At 40.2% G+C, this 14,449-nt stretch overlaps 1 protein-coding gene across 1 annotated transcript in view; it reads left to right on the top strand.

Annotated features, from left to right (window-relative positions):
• Positions 1 to 14,449, top strand: part of PLCL2 (phospholipase C like 2) — a gene marked incomplete at both ends in the record, with an annotated part of 97,968 nt that overhangs the window by 80,343 nt on the left and 3,176 nt on the right. Inside the window, one exon of the mRNA XM_079538184.1 lies at positions 5,327 to 5,436. Coding sequence (XP_079394310.1) covers positions 5,327 to 5,436 — 110 coding nt within the window. The remainder of the gene's footprint in view (positions 1 to 5,326; positions 5,437 to 14,449) is intronic.

Raw genomic sequence — 14,449 nt, 5'->3', positions numbered from 1 at the left:
GTTAAGAAAAGACGCCTAAACTAGAAGAAACCTACCTGCTGTATAATTATATCTTGGCTATTTTGTAAATCAGGTTCGTGGCAAGAAAATTGTAATCAAAGAAAACAAGCCAGTATGTAAAGCAGAAACCTGGCTTTAGAAGTACAGCATAGTAAGTATTGTGCTCACTGTTTCAGCAGGGATCCCATAAAAAACAAATATCTCAACTATCAGCTAAAGAAATGGTTTAATTTTTATACCCATAAATGGAGTTTGTATGACAGGGCTTTGTGATAGCAAATCTTAAAAAAAAAAATAGAAATTCCAAAATTCCAAGCAGGTTCATTGCTTTTAATGCTTTTAATATACTCTTTTTAAGTAGTTTAAAAATAATAACAATGAGTTATGCTGCTTTGTATATCATATTTTAGTCCTTATTATAGTTACAGTACCTTGAGGTGACTACAGTGCTGTGAAAAGACTAGCTTGGTCTTGGTCTTGTTTTGACTCTACTGATGCTTTCAACGCACTCCTGTAACATTGTCTCAGACATTCAGGAAGTACAGGCTGGATAAGAGGACAGTGAGGAGGGCTGAAATTCATCTGACCAGCCAGGCTTAAAGCACTGCCTCAACAGCATTTACCAGGCAGACCACAGCATTTGGCCACATGTAGATTTCTAAACAACAGGAAGTAAAACCTGTAGTTAAGGCAATGTAAGTCAGTGCATTCTAATTCATAAGTGAGACTGAGCTATCTCAGTTAACATAAATAAGAGGTTGCGATCGCTACTCAGTAGTAATATGTGCTCAAAACAGCACAAACAAACCTTAAGATAATCTCCTAAACAGTGATATTAAAATTCTTTTCACCATTGTGATAAATGGGATGGATTAAATTCCCATTAGTTCATTGCACTACCAGTAATAAACTAGATTAATTCTGGTAGTATAATTGGTAATTGCATAAGATAGAGCAGGATGCAAAAGATAAGTGGGTGTTGTCATTCCTGAGCTGTTCAGAACCATGGGTGTCTCACCTTTTTTGAGCTGTTTTTACTCAGTTAAGTCAGTTAAGTCTGTATGATTAATAAGAAATCAACTTGTTGTTATTGTGTTGTATGTCATTCTGTACACAATTATGATGGCTGGGATTAACAAATCTATCATAGATGATTTCTCTCAGCCCGTGAGAGGAGCTCTTTTTCCTCCCGACTGTAATTTTCACTAGAGACAAAATCTTATTGCAGTTCTTATTTAGCCAGGTGTTGCTGAGCAGACATTTATCTACTGAGCCTTTCTCAGCTCCTTTTTATTGCTTTTTCTCTTTTCAAATTTTCCTGGTAAGCCAACTACATCAACCTTTCTCAACGGCTTCAAGTCCTACAACTACAGAATTCAGAGTCTGTATACATTAGTATGAGTATCTTAGCAGATAATTGTTAAAATTAATTTGCGGATGAAAGTGGACAGCTTTTGATAGAATTATAGCTGTCATCTCAGTCTTTGCACTGATCTCCTAAGTCAAGAGCTTTCATACTCGGATCACTTCCATCAGCATTCTGAGAGATGTAGTACTTCATTTCACATCAGTTGGATACTATACTGATGTCGTTACTTACTGATGACAGCACTTTGGTTCTGATTCAGCATAAAATGGTACTAAGAGCAAATCCGTGATTAATTTGTAAAAGGCCTTTCTGAAGAAGGGTGGGAATGGGGGATGCTTTCTGGCCAACACTGAGAAGCCTTCATACAGTCTTCATTTGCCATTCCTATTTGCTGTGCAGGATGCAGCAGAATGAAATGACTGCTAAGCATAGCAAATGTACACTCTGGAGTGATGCAGAGGTACTTAGAGAGTGACCATGTTGCCATGGTTCCTTATATATATCACCTTTTGAGGAATTCTTGTTCAACTCTATACTGTTTATGTTCATGTTTTTTTTTGTTTCATATTGACTTTCAGTGATAACACCAAATTTAAAAGTCAAGAAATGCATCTCTTGAGAATGCAGACAGAGCATGCTCTTGTCATCTGTTCTGTTAAAGGAAAAAAGAAGGCCATCTTCCTCTTTCACAGAGTAGCAGCTCTTTTATAGTTTAGGACCTTTTTCACTGGGAAAAATACGACTGAATGTTAATAATGACCTTACCATTGCATTAGTGTACTCTGGAATCCTGTATAATTTTCATGATCACTGAGAAATTTGTGGGTGATGTCTTTTTTTAATAGCTGACAGTAAAAATGAAAAGCATGAGTAACTTGTATTTCTTGCATTAAACAGGTGGTATACATAGAAATATGTAAGAACGATAAATCAAATTAGCATAATGACTATTACCCTCCAAGAGATGTTAGGCAGTTCAAGATACTAATGGACTAATAATTCTAGAAGTAGTTAAGCCTCATAAAGTTAACTTGCTTACCGTATCTTATTGACAGCAAGAGCTGAATTTTTGCTTGCAAGGATATAGAAAATCCTGTGAATTTATTTATTAAAAAAGAGGTTTTTTTAAGCTTATCTTAAAGACACTTTCAAGTGACTGTGTGAACATATTTGTCATTTTATTAATGAATTGTGAATGAAAATCTCTTTCTTCCCTTTTTCCTTTTATCTTCTGAAAGTCAGTCTCATTTTGGAATTTAACGCTTCTGTTATTACTTTGCCAATATTGATGCATGAAAATAGCCAGTTCTGAGAAAAAAAAAAGACACAGGAAAAACAAGCATGGACAGAGAAGGAGAATACCAGGAAAAATGTAGTCAATAGATAAATGCTGTGCTGCATTCATACTTCATAATTAAGGCTCAGGTTGTCCATATGCTGTATAGGGAGCATGGCTAATTCCAATCAGCAGATGGAAAAAAAACAAGACAGATACAGTCTCATTTCATCAATAATGAAAGGTGAAATAATCCATTGAAGTTTACCTGGCAAAGTAGTAATAGCAACAGAAATATGATTGAAATCCATTTGCCTCTGGTTGTATTTTTAGGTTTAGAATGGGATAGCTTAAAGTTTACTGTGATAATGAGGAGCTGTCCTTTCCTGTCTGTAAGAAGAGTTGAGGACAGAGGTGTGATTAGTGCTTGTTTAGCAGGCAGCTCTTGTTTGTCCATGTTCTGCATGTGTATGCCTTGGTGGGATCATCTGACGTGATTTTGTTTTCTGAAAAAAGGGCAATGAGATGTTGCTGCCAACCACTCGGAGTATTTAGCTCAAGTGGAATGGCTTTGACAAAACAGAAATGTAGCTCAGCTTGAGTGTGAAGAAGGTGATCATCACAGAAATTCCTCAGTGTGCCGTAAGTGATGAGTTCTTCTAGCTAGCAGAACATTTGGAGACTGTTGTCTCCATGTCTGTATTACCAGTGATATTGTATAAATTAATCTATAATCTGCAAAGCACTGACTTCACATTGTTTATGCAGTCCCTCAGCATTATTCTTAATCTCAGAGTAGCTTTGCTCATCAGTCACTAGTGCCCAGGGGCTAGGACTTGAAGGGGAGTATTTATAAAGATGGAGATGAGGTTAATACATCATTACTGCAGTTCTATAAGTGTGCCTCTTGCACTCTTGTCCACCTCCTTTCACTTTTTTTTTTATAAATGTAATAACAGCTGATAATGGGGTTATGCTGCAAGTCACCTGCTTATATTCCATGCACCTTGCTTATTTATTTATTCTGCTGAGAATTGGAGTACAGAACTCCAAGTTTATCAGCATAATCTAGGCATAAATGGTGCAGATAAGATAATCTCCATTGTTATGGAGGCTCTAAAAATGTAGTGTTCTAAATATGGATCTATGCATCATCTTTCCATGATCACACTGGGAGGTTTTTTTGTTTATGATGATCTGAACAGGAAACAGATACTTGGAAACAGTGATGGATGGAGGAACTTTAATTTCTCACCTGGTTTAAGATCTGAGGAAATGCCAAATGAAAGCTTTTCTTAAGACTGTACTCTCAATGCAGAGGTAGAGCTATGGAGAAGTATTTTGAATTAAAAACAATACAGTAGTTTAATTCAAGGAAAGTATATGCTGTCTTTTTTTCTTGCAGTAAAATTTAAATGGTAAGAAAAGTTAACAAGAGGGTTTTTTGTCTTTCTTTGAAATTAATTTATGAATCATTTTTAATTTTTTATATATGCATATATATACTTATATATGTTTATGTAGGAATAAGGTAAACAAGAATATGATGAAAACATTCAGTCAGATCTTTCTTTTGTATTAAGATATGAGTGTGAGGCTGAGAGATTACAGAAAAGAGCAGATACAATAATGCCCTTAAAAGTCAACCTACTCTGATTAGGATTGATGGGCAACACAGGTTTGTATGTGGATTTCATGGCAATTAATTCCATGTAAGGAAATGTATTGAAAGCACATCTACTCAATAGCAGATGGAAGAAATGAATTAATGTAGTTAATAGAATCATTTAGTATCACACTTTACCTTGATTTTAAGTTCATACCTGTAAATTGTACTATGTAACTTTTATGTTATTACTGATGGTACCTTCAGAGAACAGTTTAAGAAGGGAGGAGGATTACTGCAATGCAGGCTGTGATGATGTGTATATCCATGGAAGGACATGCTACTTTCTGTGTAGGAAGGAAACTGTGTTTCAAACTTCTTTATGTATGACTTGTAACAGCATAATGGGAAGCAATTTATTTGTTATTAAATCTGTGCATTTCACTGAATTAAAATGTATGCTCTAGTAATTCTACTGCATTGAATTTTGCAGTAAATTTTTGGGTTGGGGTCTGTCAGATGCAAGTTGCATAGAGACAGTAGTTTACGTAAGTGGAAATGTTTTTGGTGGTTCACTTCCCTGCCACCTTTTTCACATTTGTGCCCTTTCCCTCAGGGGTAGGGTGAGAAGGCTGTATTCTGCATGGCTCCCAACACGTAAATTGGGCAACTGTGATGTAAATTTGGTGCACACTAGAGCAAAGCACAAAATAAATTTGTTGGGATGTATTTCCTGAAATTAGTGCTTCCATTTCACAGTGATCCACGAGAAGGTCTTCACATGTAGTGCAACAGATTCTATTGTGATTGAAAAATATTTTGTATAGTAAATATTTGTTTGGCTCCATGTTTCTATGGCAGTGACCCAGCAGGTATTGCAGTGCAGATTTTGACTTAGAGAGATCTGAGTATGTAGGCATGTACTGTAACTTCACAGATATATTTGTGCTTGAAGAATGAAATTTCTGAAGCTTTTTCATTGTTCTTTACCTTTTTAGTTTCAAATCACTGTTTCTATGATCACAGAAATACAGGAAAATATTTACTATGTTACTCTCTCTTTTACTCTCCACAGCAATGGAGTTTCATGAAAACCTGCACAATATAGGAGCAAGAGAAGGCTTAAAAGAAAGAAAACTGCAAAAATCAGTAGAAAGCTTTACGTGGAATATTACAATTTTAAAGGTAATGTGTCTTCCATTAGTTAGTTATTTTTCTATTCACAGGTGGAATTCTGTAGTTATTATTGGTCATTATTCTGTCTCATAGCTCGACTAGATTTGTTCACTTTTATGGTCATTTTCAACGTTCATTACTTTGAAAACACACAGATTGACAGCATATTTTTGTATTTTTATATATTATTTTGGAGGTTATTTCATTTTGTATGTCCCTGAGGTTTTTATTTTAAAACCTCTTAATGTCAATACATGGATGAAATGAGTACTGATTTGTATGAAGATGCTTGGTCTGAGAGGAAGTTGTGCTGCTGGGTAAACCCTGTTCTTTGATTTCAAAGGAAGGTGAGAGTAGTCAGGGTAATGTGGCTACTGGAAAACAAAAGGGAAGATGTTGTTATTACAGTCAGTGATGAATGGCAATTAAGGTACACACAAAGCATACAAATCATCCGTAGAATAGTAAAGTGAGCATATATGACCCAGAGATTCTCTTTGCCTTTTGTTGAGCACATTTGCCTATATTTTTACATAACTTTAAATGATGTAATAAAAAAGAACTTTCAACTAGAAACCCTCAGGAAACTTGAATGTGGATAGGTTTTCAAGTTTCTTATCTCTTGTCTTTCATCTTGGCAGAGTATATCAAAATTTATAGAGACAGCAAAACTGCCTACCCTAATTTATTCCCTTGACACTATCCTTCTAGCCCAGATTATTCAAATTTTGTGTTTACATCTACTAATGAGTTCTTCTTTCCCACTCAAATATTTCATTGCTACATTAAACTATAAAATGTTTTAGTTAGAATTTTCTCCCATGTGTGTTTCATTTTTAGTTCTTATTATTGAAAATAGAATTTGCTACCATTTCTCTTTACAGTGGACTACTACAGAAAACCTGTCATGTAGTCATATCTCTGCTTTCTGTGTTAGTTTCAGCTGTTAAGCTTTTCTGTGTGCTGCTTGCTCTTTCCATCCAGAGCAGAAGAGGATCAAAAAGAGGTCAAATTTGCTACAGTGTGTACATTTAATGCATTCTAAAACCATATTTGCAGATTCTGCTTTGAGATCAAAGAAGCAGACTGTTACTTTTCCTTTATTAAAGCAGTATTTCCTGAAGATGATACATGTGATGTGTCAAATAGCAAGCCTGTACTAACCAGGAGATACAGAGGTGGGGAGACAGTTCAGTGGCATTGGACAAATTTCTAGAATCACAGAACATTGTGAGTTGGAAGGAACCCACAAGGATCACTGACTGCAACCCTTGGCTCTGTACAGGACCACCCCAAAATCAATCCCTATGTCTGAGAATGCTGTGCAAATACTTACTGAATTCTGACAAATTATACTCCTTAATTTTCAACTATCAGATAGAAGTAAATTAATTTTAATTCTTCTAGAAGCAACAGTAGCTTTGCTTCATCTCTTATTTCCATTCAAAATGTAAAGGCTGGTGAGGAGGAAGGCTTTGCAATTGATGAATGACTGACCTGTGAAATTGGAATTTCTGTGTAAGCCAGGAATTCGAGAACCCATACTGGAGATCTGACTCCTGAGAGCACTGATGGGCTTTTGCATGTGTCCCTAGAATTAACGTAATTATGAAGTTAGAAGGCCTTCCTTTTGAAGACATTATTGAGGACATTGACATAGTTTTTTTTCTGGTCCAAGATTAAGATGAACATGATCATCAGCTCTTTCCAAGAGGAGTAGGCTGCTCATGTGTTGTGACTGACACATTTTCCAAACTGATTAAGTTGCATTTTGCCTTCAAGGCAAAATTGATCTTCTTTATCTTAACTGGGACATTTTGACTATGATTGATGCAATGGAAAGTCTGATAAAATAACAAAATTGACAGCTTAATTCTAGGGGAAATCTTTGCTAGAAGAGCTGACCTATCTCCAAGGGCTGCTCCCAGTTTTAGAGGTCTAACTGCTAGACTGTTCTTCTCTTTCAGATAGTTAATTTGCAAGATCACTTGTTGGTAATTTATCGTTATGATTCAGACTGGTAAAACTCATATTTTCTAAACACTGATAATCAAATTTCCTGCCAGAAAGAGTGCACCAGCTGAAAAAATCACTCTTAAGTACTGTTGAAGCAGACTTCTGCAAACAACCTAATGAAACAATTCATAGATTTTACTGGCATAGCAAAACTTTGGAAAAAAAAAAAAAATAGGCACGGACATTGAAATGCCCCTAGGAAGAAGAAGAGCACAACAGCTTCTGTAAATTACTCTCTGCAACAGAATCCTGTTCTACGCATATGGGGAGAGTTTGAATGAAGTGCTTGGAATGAAAGTGTGAGTTGTAATTCCAACATTTTTCAGTTGCATGTTGTGGGCTATGATTTTTTAGACATCATATTGGTCAACACAAACTATTTTCTATATTTTTGTAATCCACCAGTTCATAGCATGTATTACCTCTGCAATGATGTTGATCTTTCCTCTGAATTATGTTTGTAAATGTATTTATAAACAGAACATTTGAAACACCAGGATGCAACTTCTTAGATATTTATTTCATCATCCAAATTTTATGAACTGAATCAATGAATTCAGGCAATACTGTTGTCACCTTGAGTATTCATAAAACTCCTGACACCTGCTGCTTACTACTGTAGGTGTGCAGAAGAAAAATGAATTCTATTAAAATACTGAAAAGTATTCTCTTGCTATTGGCAGATTTGTAGAGTTTTGGCTCCTAATTAAAGCAATTCTTATAAGTTAAGAAGCTAAATCCTTTAAGGCTTGATTCTGTAAATGCACTCAAAGCAAGTCATCTGGATGTGGAGCAGTGTGGGATACCACAGCATACCAAGCAGCCTGCTATTTAGGGACTAAGAGCTTTGGGGTCCCAGAACCTGAGCTAAAGCCTATTCATTTGTAATACAGTTTCCTGGGATTTCTTGGGGAGAGTTAGGCAGTTATTTCAGATATCATCTATGTAGCACTTTAACGTTACATAATAACTGGAGAACTTTCTAACCAAGAATCACAAGAGAATACATACCAGAGTAAAAAAAGTAGCTGTTCTGGTTGTTACTCAAGGTATACCAGCACATGTTGGTTTCACAAATGGTTTTCTAAGTTAGAAGCATTCAGAAATCAATTTCTTCATTGGAATTGTTGGATAAGAGAGTGTCTAATGAACACAGATTCATTTTTGTATTTTACCTCAGTCTAAACTTGACCCCACTTGGCCAAATGTGTTTAGTCTAAACCCCTTTTGCCTATAATAATAATCTGACAATGGTTTACAGGCTGGTTCAGCCTGGTTCTGTGACCAGCGGGGCAGAAGGATCCGTGGATCCGTGCCTCTGGAAAAGGGAAACAGGAGACCCCAAAATAATTGAAAACAGTGGCAACAATCTGAGGTGGAACAAACTAATTTACTCAATATAGTATCAGCAAAATATAATGAGAGAGTGTGTCTGAAAAGTGGGTAGGCCTCACCACAACGCTGAGGTGAGAAGCGCAGTCCAATTGAGCCGAAGAAGAAAAGCAGACGGAGAAGAGAGCATCAGGCAACCTTGCCAGGAGTTGTATCTCCTCGCTGACCACAAAGCCCCCTGGGGAAATGTAGTTGTTCTCCTCCGGGCAGGCACCTGGAACTTGAGCATCAGGAGTCAAACCCCCAATGCATTACATGATGTTTTGGTGTGGAATACTGATAACCAAACATCACAAAACCATTACACATTCCACCCCTTATTCTACATCACTACATCATGCTTAATATATATATACAAACAAAATATGAACACAAGGAATTACTGACTGCACTCCCCCAACATCAAATTCCCTTGTGGTACACACTGAACATCCCCGTTTTCCTGCATCACCCACCAGGTGGACCCAGGTCCTTGGGCAAAAACAGTTTCACATAGAGGTTTGCCCTTCCCAGAAGCTGGAAAGACCCAAACAGCTTTTCCCAACGTATTCTTTACGTGTACTACAGGGAACTTACCTCCCTCTGCAATATGTAGGGAGATGGATTGGGTGGGACCATCTCGACTGACCGATCCTCTGGTGTTGGCTGCCAAATTTTTCTGCCAAATACTTCTCCCAGTGCTTAAATGTTCCGCCACCCAGTGCTTTTAACATGGTTTTTAACAACCCGTTGTAGCGTTCAATCTTACCAGAGGCTGGTACATGATAGGGGATATGATAAATCCACTCGATGCCGTGTTCTCTGGCCCAAGTATCCACAAGTGAATTTTGGAAATGACTCCCATTATCTGACTCACTTCTTTCCAGGGTGCCACGTCGCCACAGGATTTGCCTCTCCAGACCTAATATGGTGTTCTGGGTGGCAGCATGGAGTACTGCGTATGTTTCAAGCCACCCGGTTGTTGCCTCGACCATGGTGAGCACATAATGCTTACCACTGCAAGATCATGGCAAAGTGATACAATCAACCTGCCATGCCTCCCCAGATTTGTACTTATGCCATCGCCCCTCCCCCCAGAGAGGTTTCATCCTCTTGGCTTGTTTAACTGTGGTGCATGTGTCAAAGTCATGAATGATTTGTGCAACAGCATCCATAGTTAAATCCATCCCTTGGTCTCTAGCCCACTTATATGTTGCGTCTCTTCCTTGATGGCCTGAGGTCTCATGGGCCCATCGAGCTAGAAATAATTCACCCTTGTTCTGCCAATCTAGGTCTATTTGAGCCACCTCAGTTCTGGCAGCTCAGTCTACCTGATGGTTATTTTGCTGTTCTTCAGTAGCCTGACTCTTGGGCACATGAGCATCTACATGACATACCTTTATACCATATTTTTGTTTGGGCAGCAGTGTCTTTCCACAGTTCAGCAACCCAAATAGGTTTACCCCTTCTTTGCCAGTTATTTTGTTCCCACTGCTGTAACCACCCCCATACCATCCATGAGTCAGTGTAAAGATAAAGCACTGGCCACCTCTCCCTTTCAGCAACATCTAAGGCCAGTTGGACAGCCTTAACCTCTGCAAATTGGCTTGATTCTCCTTTCCCTTCAGTGGCCTCTGCAACTTGTCGTGTGGGACTCCACACAGCAGATTTTCATCTGCAATGCTTCTCCACAACACAACACCATCCATCTGTGAACAGGGCATATTTCTTTTCATTTTCTGGTAGTTCATTGTATGGTGGGGCCTCTTTAGCACGTGATGCCTCTTCTGCTGGTGGTGTTCCAAACTTTTTGCCTTCAGGCCAGTCCATGATCACCTCTAGGATTCCTGGACACCTGAGGTTCCCCATCTGCACTCACTGCATAATCAATGAAATCCCCTTACTCCAAGTAGCATCAGTGGCATGATGGGTGGAAGAAACCTTTCTCTTGAACATCCAGTTCAGCACTGGCAGTCGAGGTGCCAGAAGAAGCTGTATTTCAGTACCGACTACTTCAGAAGCAGCCTGAACCCCCGCATAAGCAGCTAAGATCTCCTTCTCAGTTGGAGTATAGCACTCTTCAGATCGTCTGTACACCAGACTCCAAAATTCCAGGGGTCGGCCTCAGGTCTCTCCTGAAGCTCTATGACACAAACTCCAAGTGCGACCTTTCTCTCCAGCAGCAGTGTAGAGGATGTTCCTCACATTGTGTTCCATTCCATACTGGCCACAGCACAGACTGTCTCTTGTTTAATCTGCTCAAAAGCCTGTTGCTGGTCAGGACCCCACACAAAATCATTTTTCTTCCATGTCACCTGATAAAGGGGGCTTACAATGAGGCTGTAGTTTGGAACATGCGTTCTCCAAAAACCCACTACACCCAGAAACAGTTGTGTCTCTTATTAGTGGGTGGAGACATGGCAGTGATTTTGTCAATCACATCTGTCGGGATGTGACAATGGCCATCTTGCCACTTTATACCTAGGAGCTGAATTTCCTGGGCAGGTCCTTTCACTTTGCTTCGCCTGATGGCAAAACCAGCACTGAGAAGGATCTGGATTTTTTGCTTTCCTTTCTCAAAAACTTCCTTTGCTGTATCGCCCCCACAGTGTTGTCAGCAATGTACTGTAAGTGCTCAGGAGCACCTCTATGTTCCAGTGCAGCTTAGATCAACCCATGGCAAATGGTCGGGCTGTGTTTCCACCCCTGGGGCAAACGATTCCAGGTATACTGAACATCCCTCCATGTGAAAGCAAACTGTGGCCTAGATTCTTTGGCCAAAGGATTGGAGAAAAAAGGCATTAGCAATGTCAGTGGTGGCACACCATTTGGCTGCTTTTGACTCCAGTTCATACTGGAGTTCTAACGTATCTGGCACAGCAGCACTCAGTGGGGGTGTGCCTTCATTCAGGCCATGGTAGTCCACTGTCAGCCTCCATTCTCCACTGGCTTTATGCACTGGCCATATGGCACTGTTAAAAGGTGAGTGAGTCTTGCTAATCACTCCCTGATTCTCTAGTTGACGAATCAACTTCTGAATGAGGAGCAAGGAATCCCTGTTGGTGCGGCACTGCCACCTGTGCACCGTTTTTGTAGCTATTGGTACCTGTTGCTCTTTCTCTCGTAGCAACTTCACAACAGATGGATCTTCTGATAAGCCAGGCAAAACAGATAACTGTTTAACACCTTCTGTGTCTACAGCAGCTATTCCATAGATACCCTTTGGGATCCTTAAAATATCCCCTTCTGAGGTAATCAATACCCAGTATACATGGAGCTCCTGGGCCAGTCACAATAGGGTGCTTTTGCCAGTCTTTACCAGTGAGGCTGATTTCAGCCTCCAACATAGTCAGCTCTTGGGAACCCCCAGTCACCCTGTGAGTGTAAATTGATTTTGTCCCTTGGTGACTCAAGGGCATTAGAGTGCACTGTGCACCAGTATCCACCAGGGCCTTATATATTTGTGATTCTGATGTGCCAGGCCATCTAATCCACACAGTTCAATAAACTCTATTATCCTTCCCCTCCTCCTCCCACCCCCCCCCCCAGCTGGGGGCACGGCCCCTCTATTTGTTACCTCCGTTGTCTGCAGCAAACTGGAGCAATCACCTTTTTGAAGAAGTTCACCTTGGTGGTTGATTTGTCTTGTAATTCTTTTACCTGTGCTTGAAGTGCAGGAGTAGGTTGTTTATGGCACTCCTTCATATCTTCTCCATGGTCACGTAGGTAATGCCACAAAGCAAAATGTGACATAGTCTTACTGTTGTCCTCCTGCTTCAGCAAGTGACGTCTTCTTCTGATAGCTGAGACATTGGATGACACTGGCTAGGAGGAAATCAAGTTGATCAGCCCCTCCAGTAGGCTGTTTTGGGAATTCTGTTCCTCACTGGATGTATCTGTTACCACCATGGATTATTCATCAGCATCAGGCATGGTTGATAGTTTGTCTATTATATCTTCTTGTTTGTTCTCCATTCTGTCCAGTTTTTCAGCTACTTTTGCAACAGCTGAAACACAAGCTCATAGAGGGCTTAAATGTAACTCAAAATATTTAAGTTTATTAACCAAGTCATTTATAAGGGGTCTTCTTTCCCCTCTGCCATACATTGCTACAAATGTACTTGCATACCTTTCTGGTCCAGTCTTTGTGAATGTACGCCACATGCTTGGTGCACACCTGGCTCTCTCAGGATCATGCTCTTGGTTTGGCTCATCAGGAATGAAATTGGGGCTATGTAGCATTTCCACCACAGCATATTCTCTCAAATAACGGATGCCTTGTTCCATATCAGCCCATTTCTTCTTCTCAGGCATCAGATCATCTTTGAAGGGGTATCTTTCTTTTACAGCTAACAACATCCGCTTCCAGAGGGTAATGGCCTGGTTTTGGCATGTACCAATACCTCTGTCAATGGCTGAGTCCCTAGCAATGCCACCCAGTTGGCGAGCTTCTCTACTATTTAGCCACACACTGTTGCCCGCATTCTCCACCAAGAATGTCAATGGTTTACAGGCTGGCTCGGCCTGGTTCTGTGACCAGCGGGGCAGAGGGATCCGTGGATCCGCACCTCTGGAAAAGGGAAATAGAGGACCCCAAAATAATTGAAAACAGCGGCAACAATCTGAGGTGGAACAAGCTAATTTACTCAATATAGCATCAGCAAAATATAATGAGAGACAGAGAGAGACAGAGAGAGACAGAGAGAGACAGAGAGAGACAGAGAGAGACAGAGAGAGACAGAGAGAGACAGAGAGAGACAGAGAGAGACAGAGAGAGACAGAGAGAGACAGAGAGAGACAGAGAGAGACAGAGAGAGACAGAGAGAGACAGAGAGAGACAGAGAGAGACAGAGAGAGACAGAGAGAGACAGAGAGAGACAGAGAGAGACAGAGAGAGACAGAGAGAGACAGAGAGAGACAGAGAGAGACAGAGAGAGACAGAGAGAGACAGAGAGAGACAGAGAGAGACAGAGAGAGACAGAGAGAGACAGAGAGAGACAGAGAGAGACAGAGAGAGACAGAGAGAGACAGAGAGAGACAGAGAGAGACAGAGAGAGACAGAGAGAGACAGAGAGAGACAGAGAGAGACAGAGAGAGACAGAGAGAGACAGAGAGAGACAGAGAGAGACAGAGAGAGACAGAGAGAGACAGAGAGAGACAGAGAGAGACAGAGAGAGACAGAGAGAGACAGAGAGAGACAGAGAGAGACAGAGAGAGACAGAGAGAGACAGAGAGAGACAGAGAGAGACAGAGAGAGACAGAGAGAGAGCAGAAGGAGAAGCGAACATCAGGTGACCTTGCCAGGAGTTGTATCTCCTCGCTGACCACAAAGCCCCCTGGGGAAATGTAGTTGTTCTCCTCCAGACAGGCACCTGGAACTTGAGCATCAGGAGTCAAACCCCAGTGCATTACATGATGTTTTGGTGTGGAATACTGATAACCAAAAATCATAAAACCATGACATTATCCAACTCCTTACCCCAGATATAGTCTTGTCTATAGAGTTCATCTTAACATAGGATCATAGAATGCTTTGGGTTCTTCATGTGTTGGGGTCTCCAGAACTGGACACAGTACTTGAGGTGGGGTGTCACAAGATCAGAGCGGAGGGGCAGAATCACCTCCCTCAACCTGC

The sequence above is a fragment of the Tetrao urogallus genome (assembly GCF_951394365.1).
Source record: "Tetrao urogallus genome assembly, chromosome: 7".
Taxonomy (NCBI): Eukaryota; Metazoa; Chordata; class Aves; order Galliformes; family Phasianidae; genus Tetrao; species Tetrao urogallus.
Note: the sequence above shows the minus strand (reverse complement) of the source record. Positions and strands in the feature narration are given on the sequence as shown.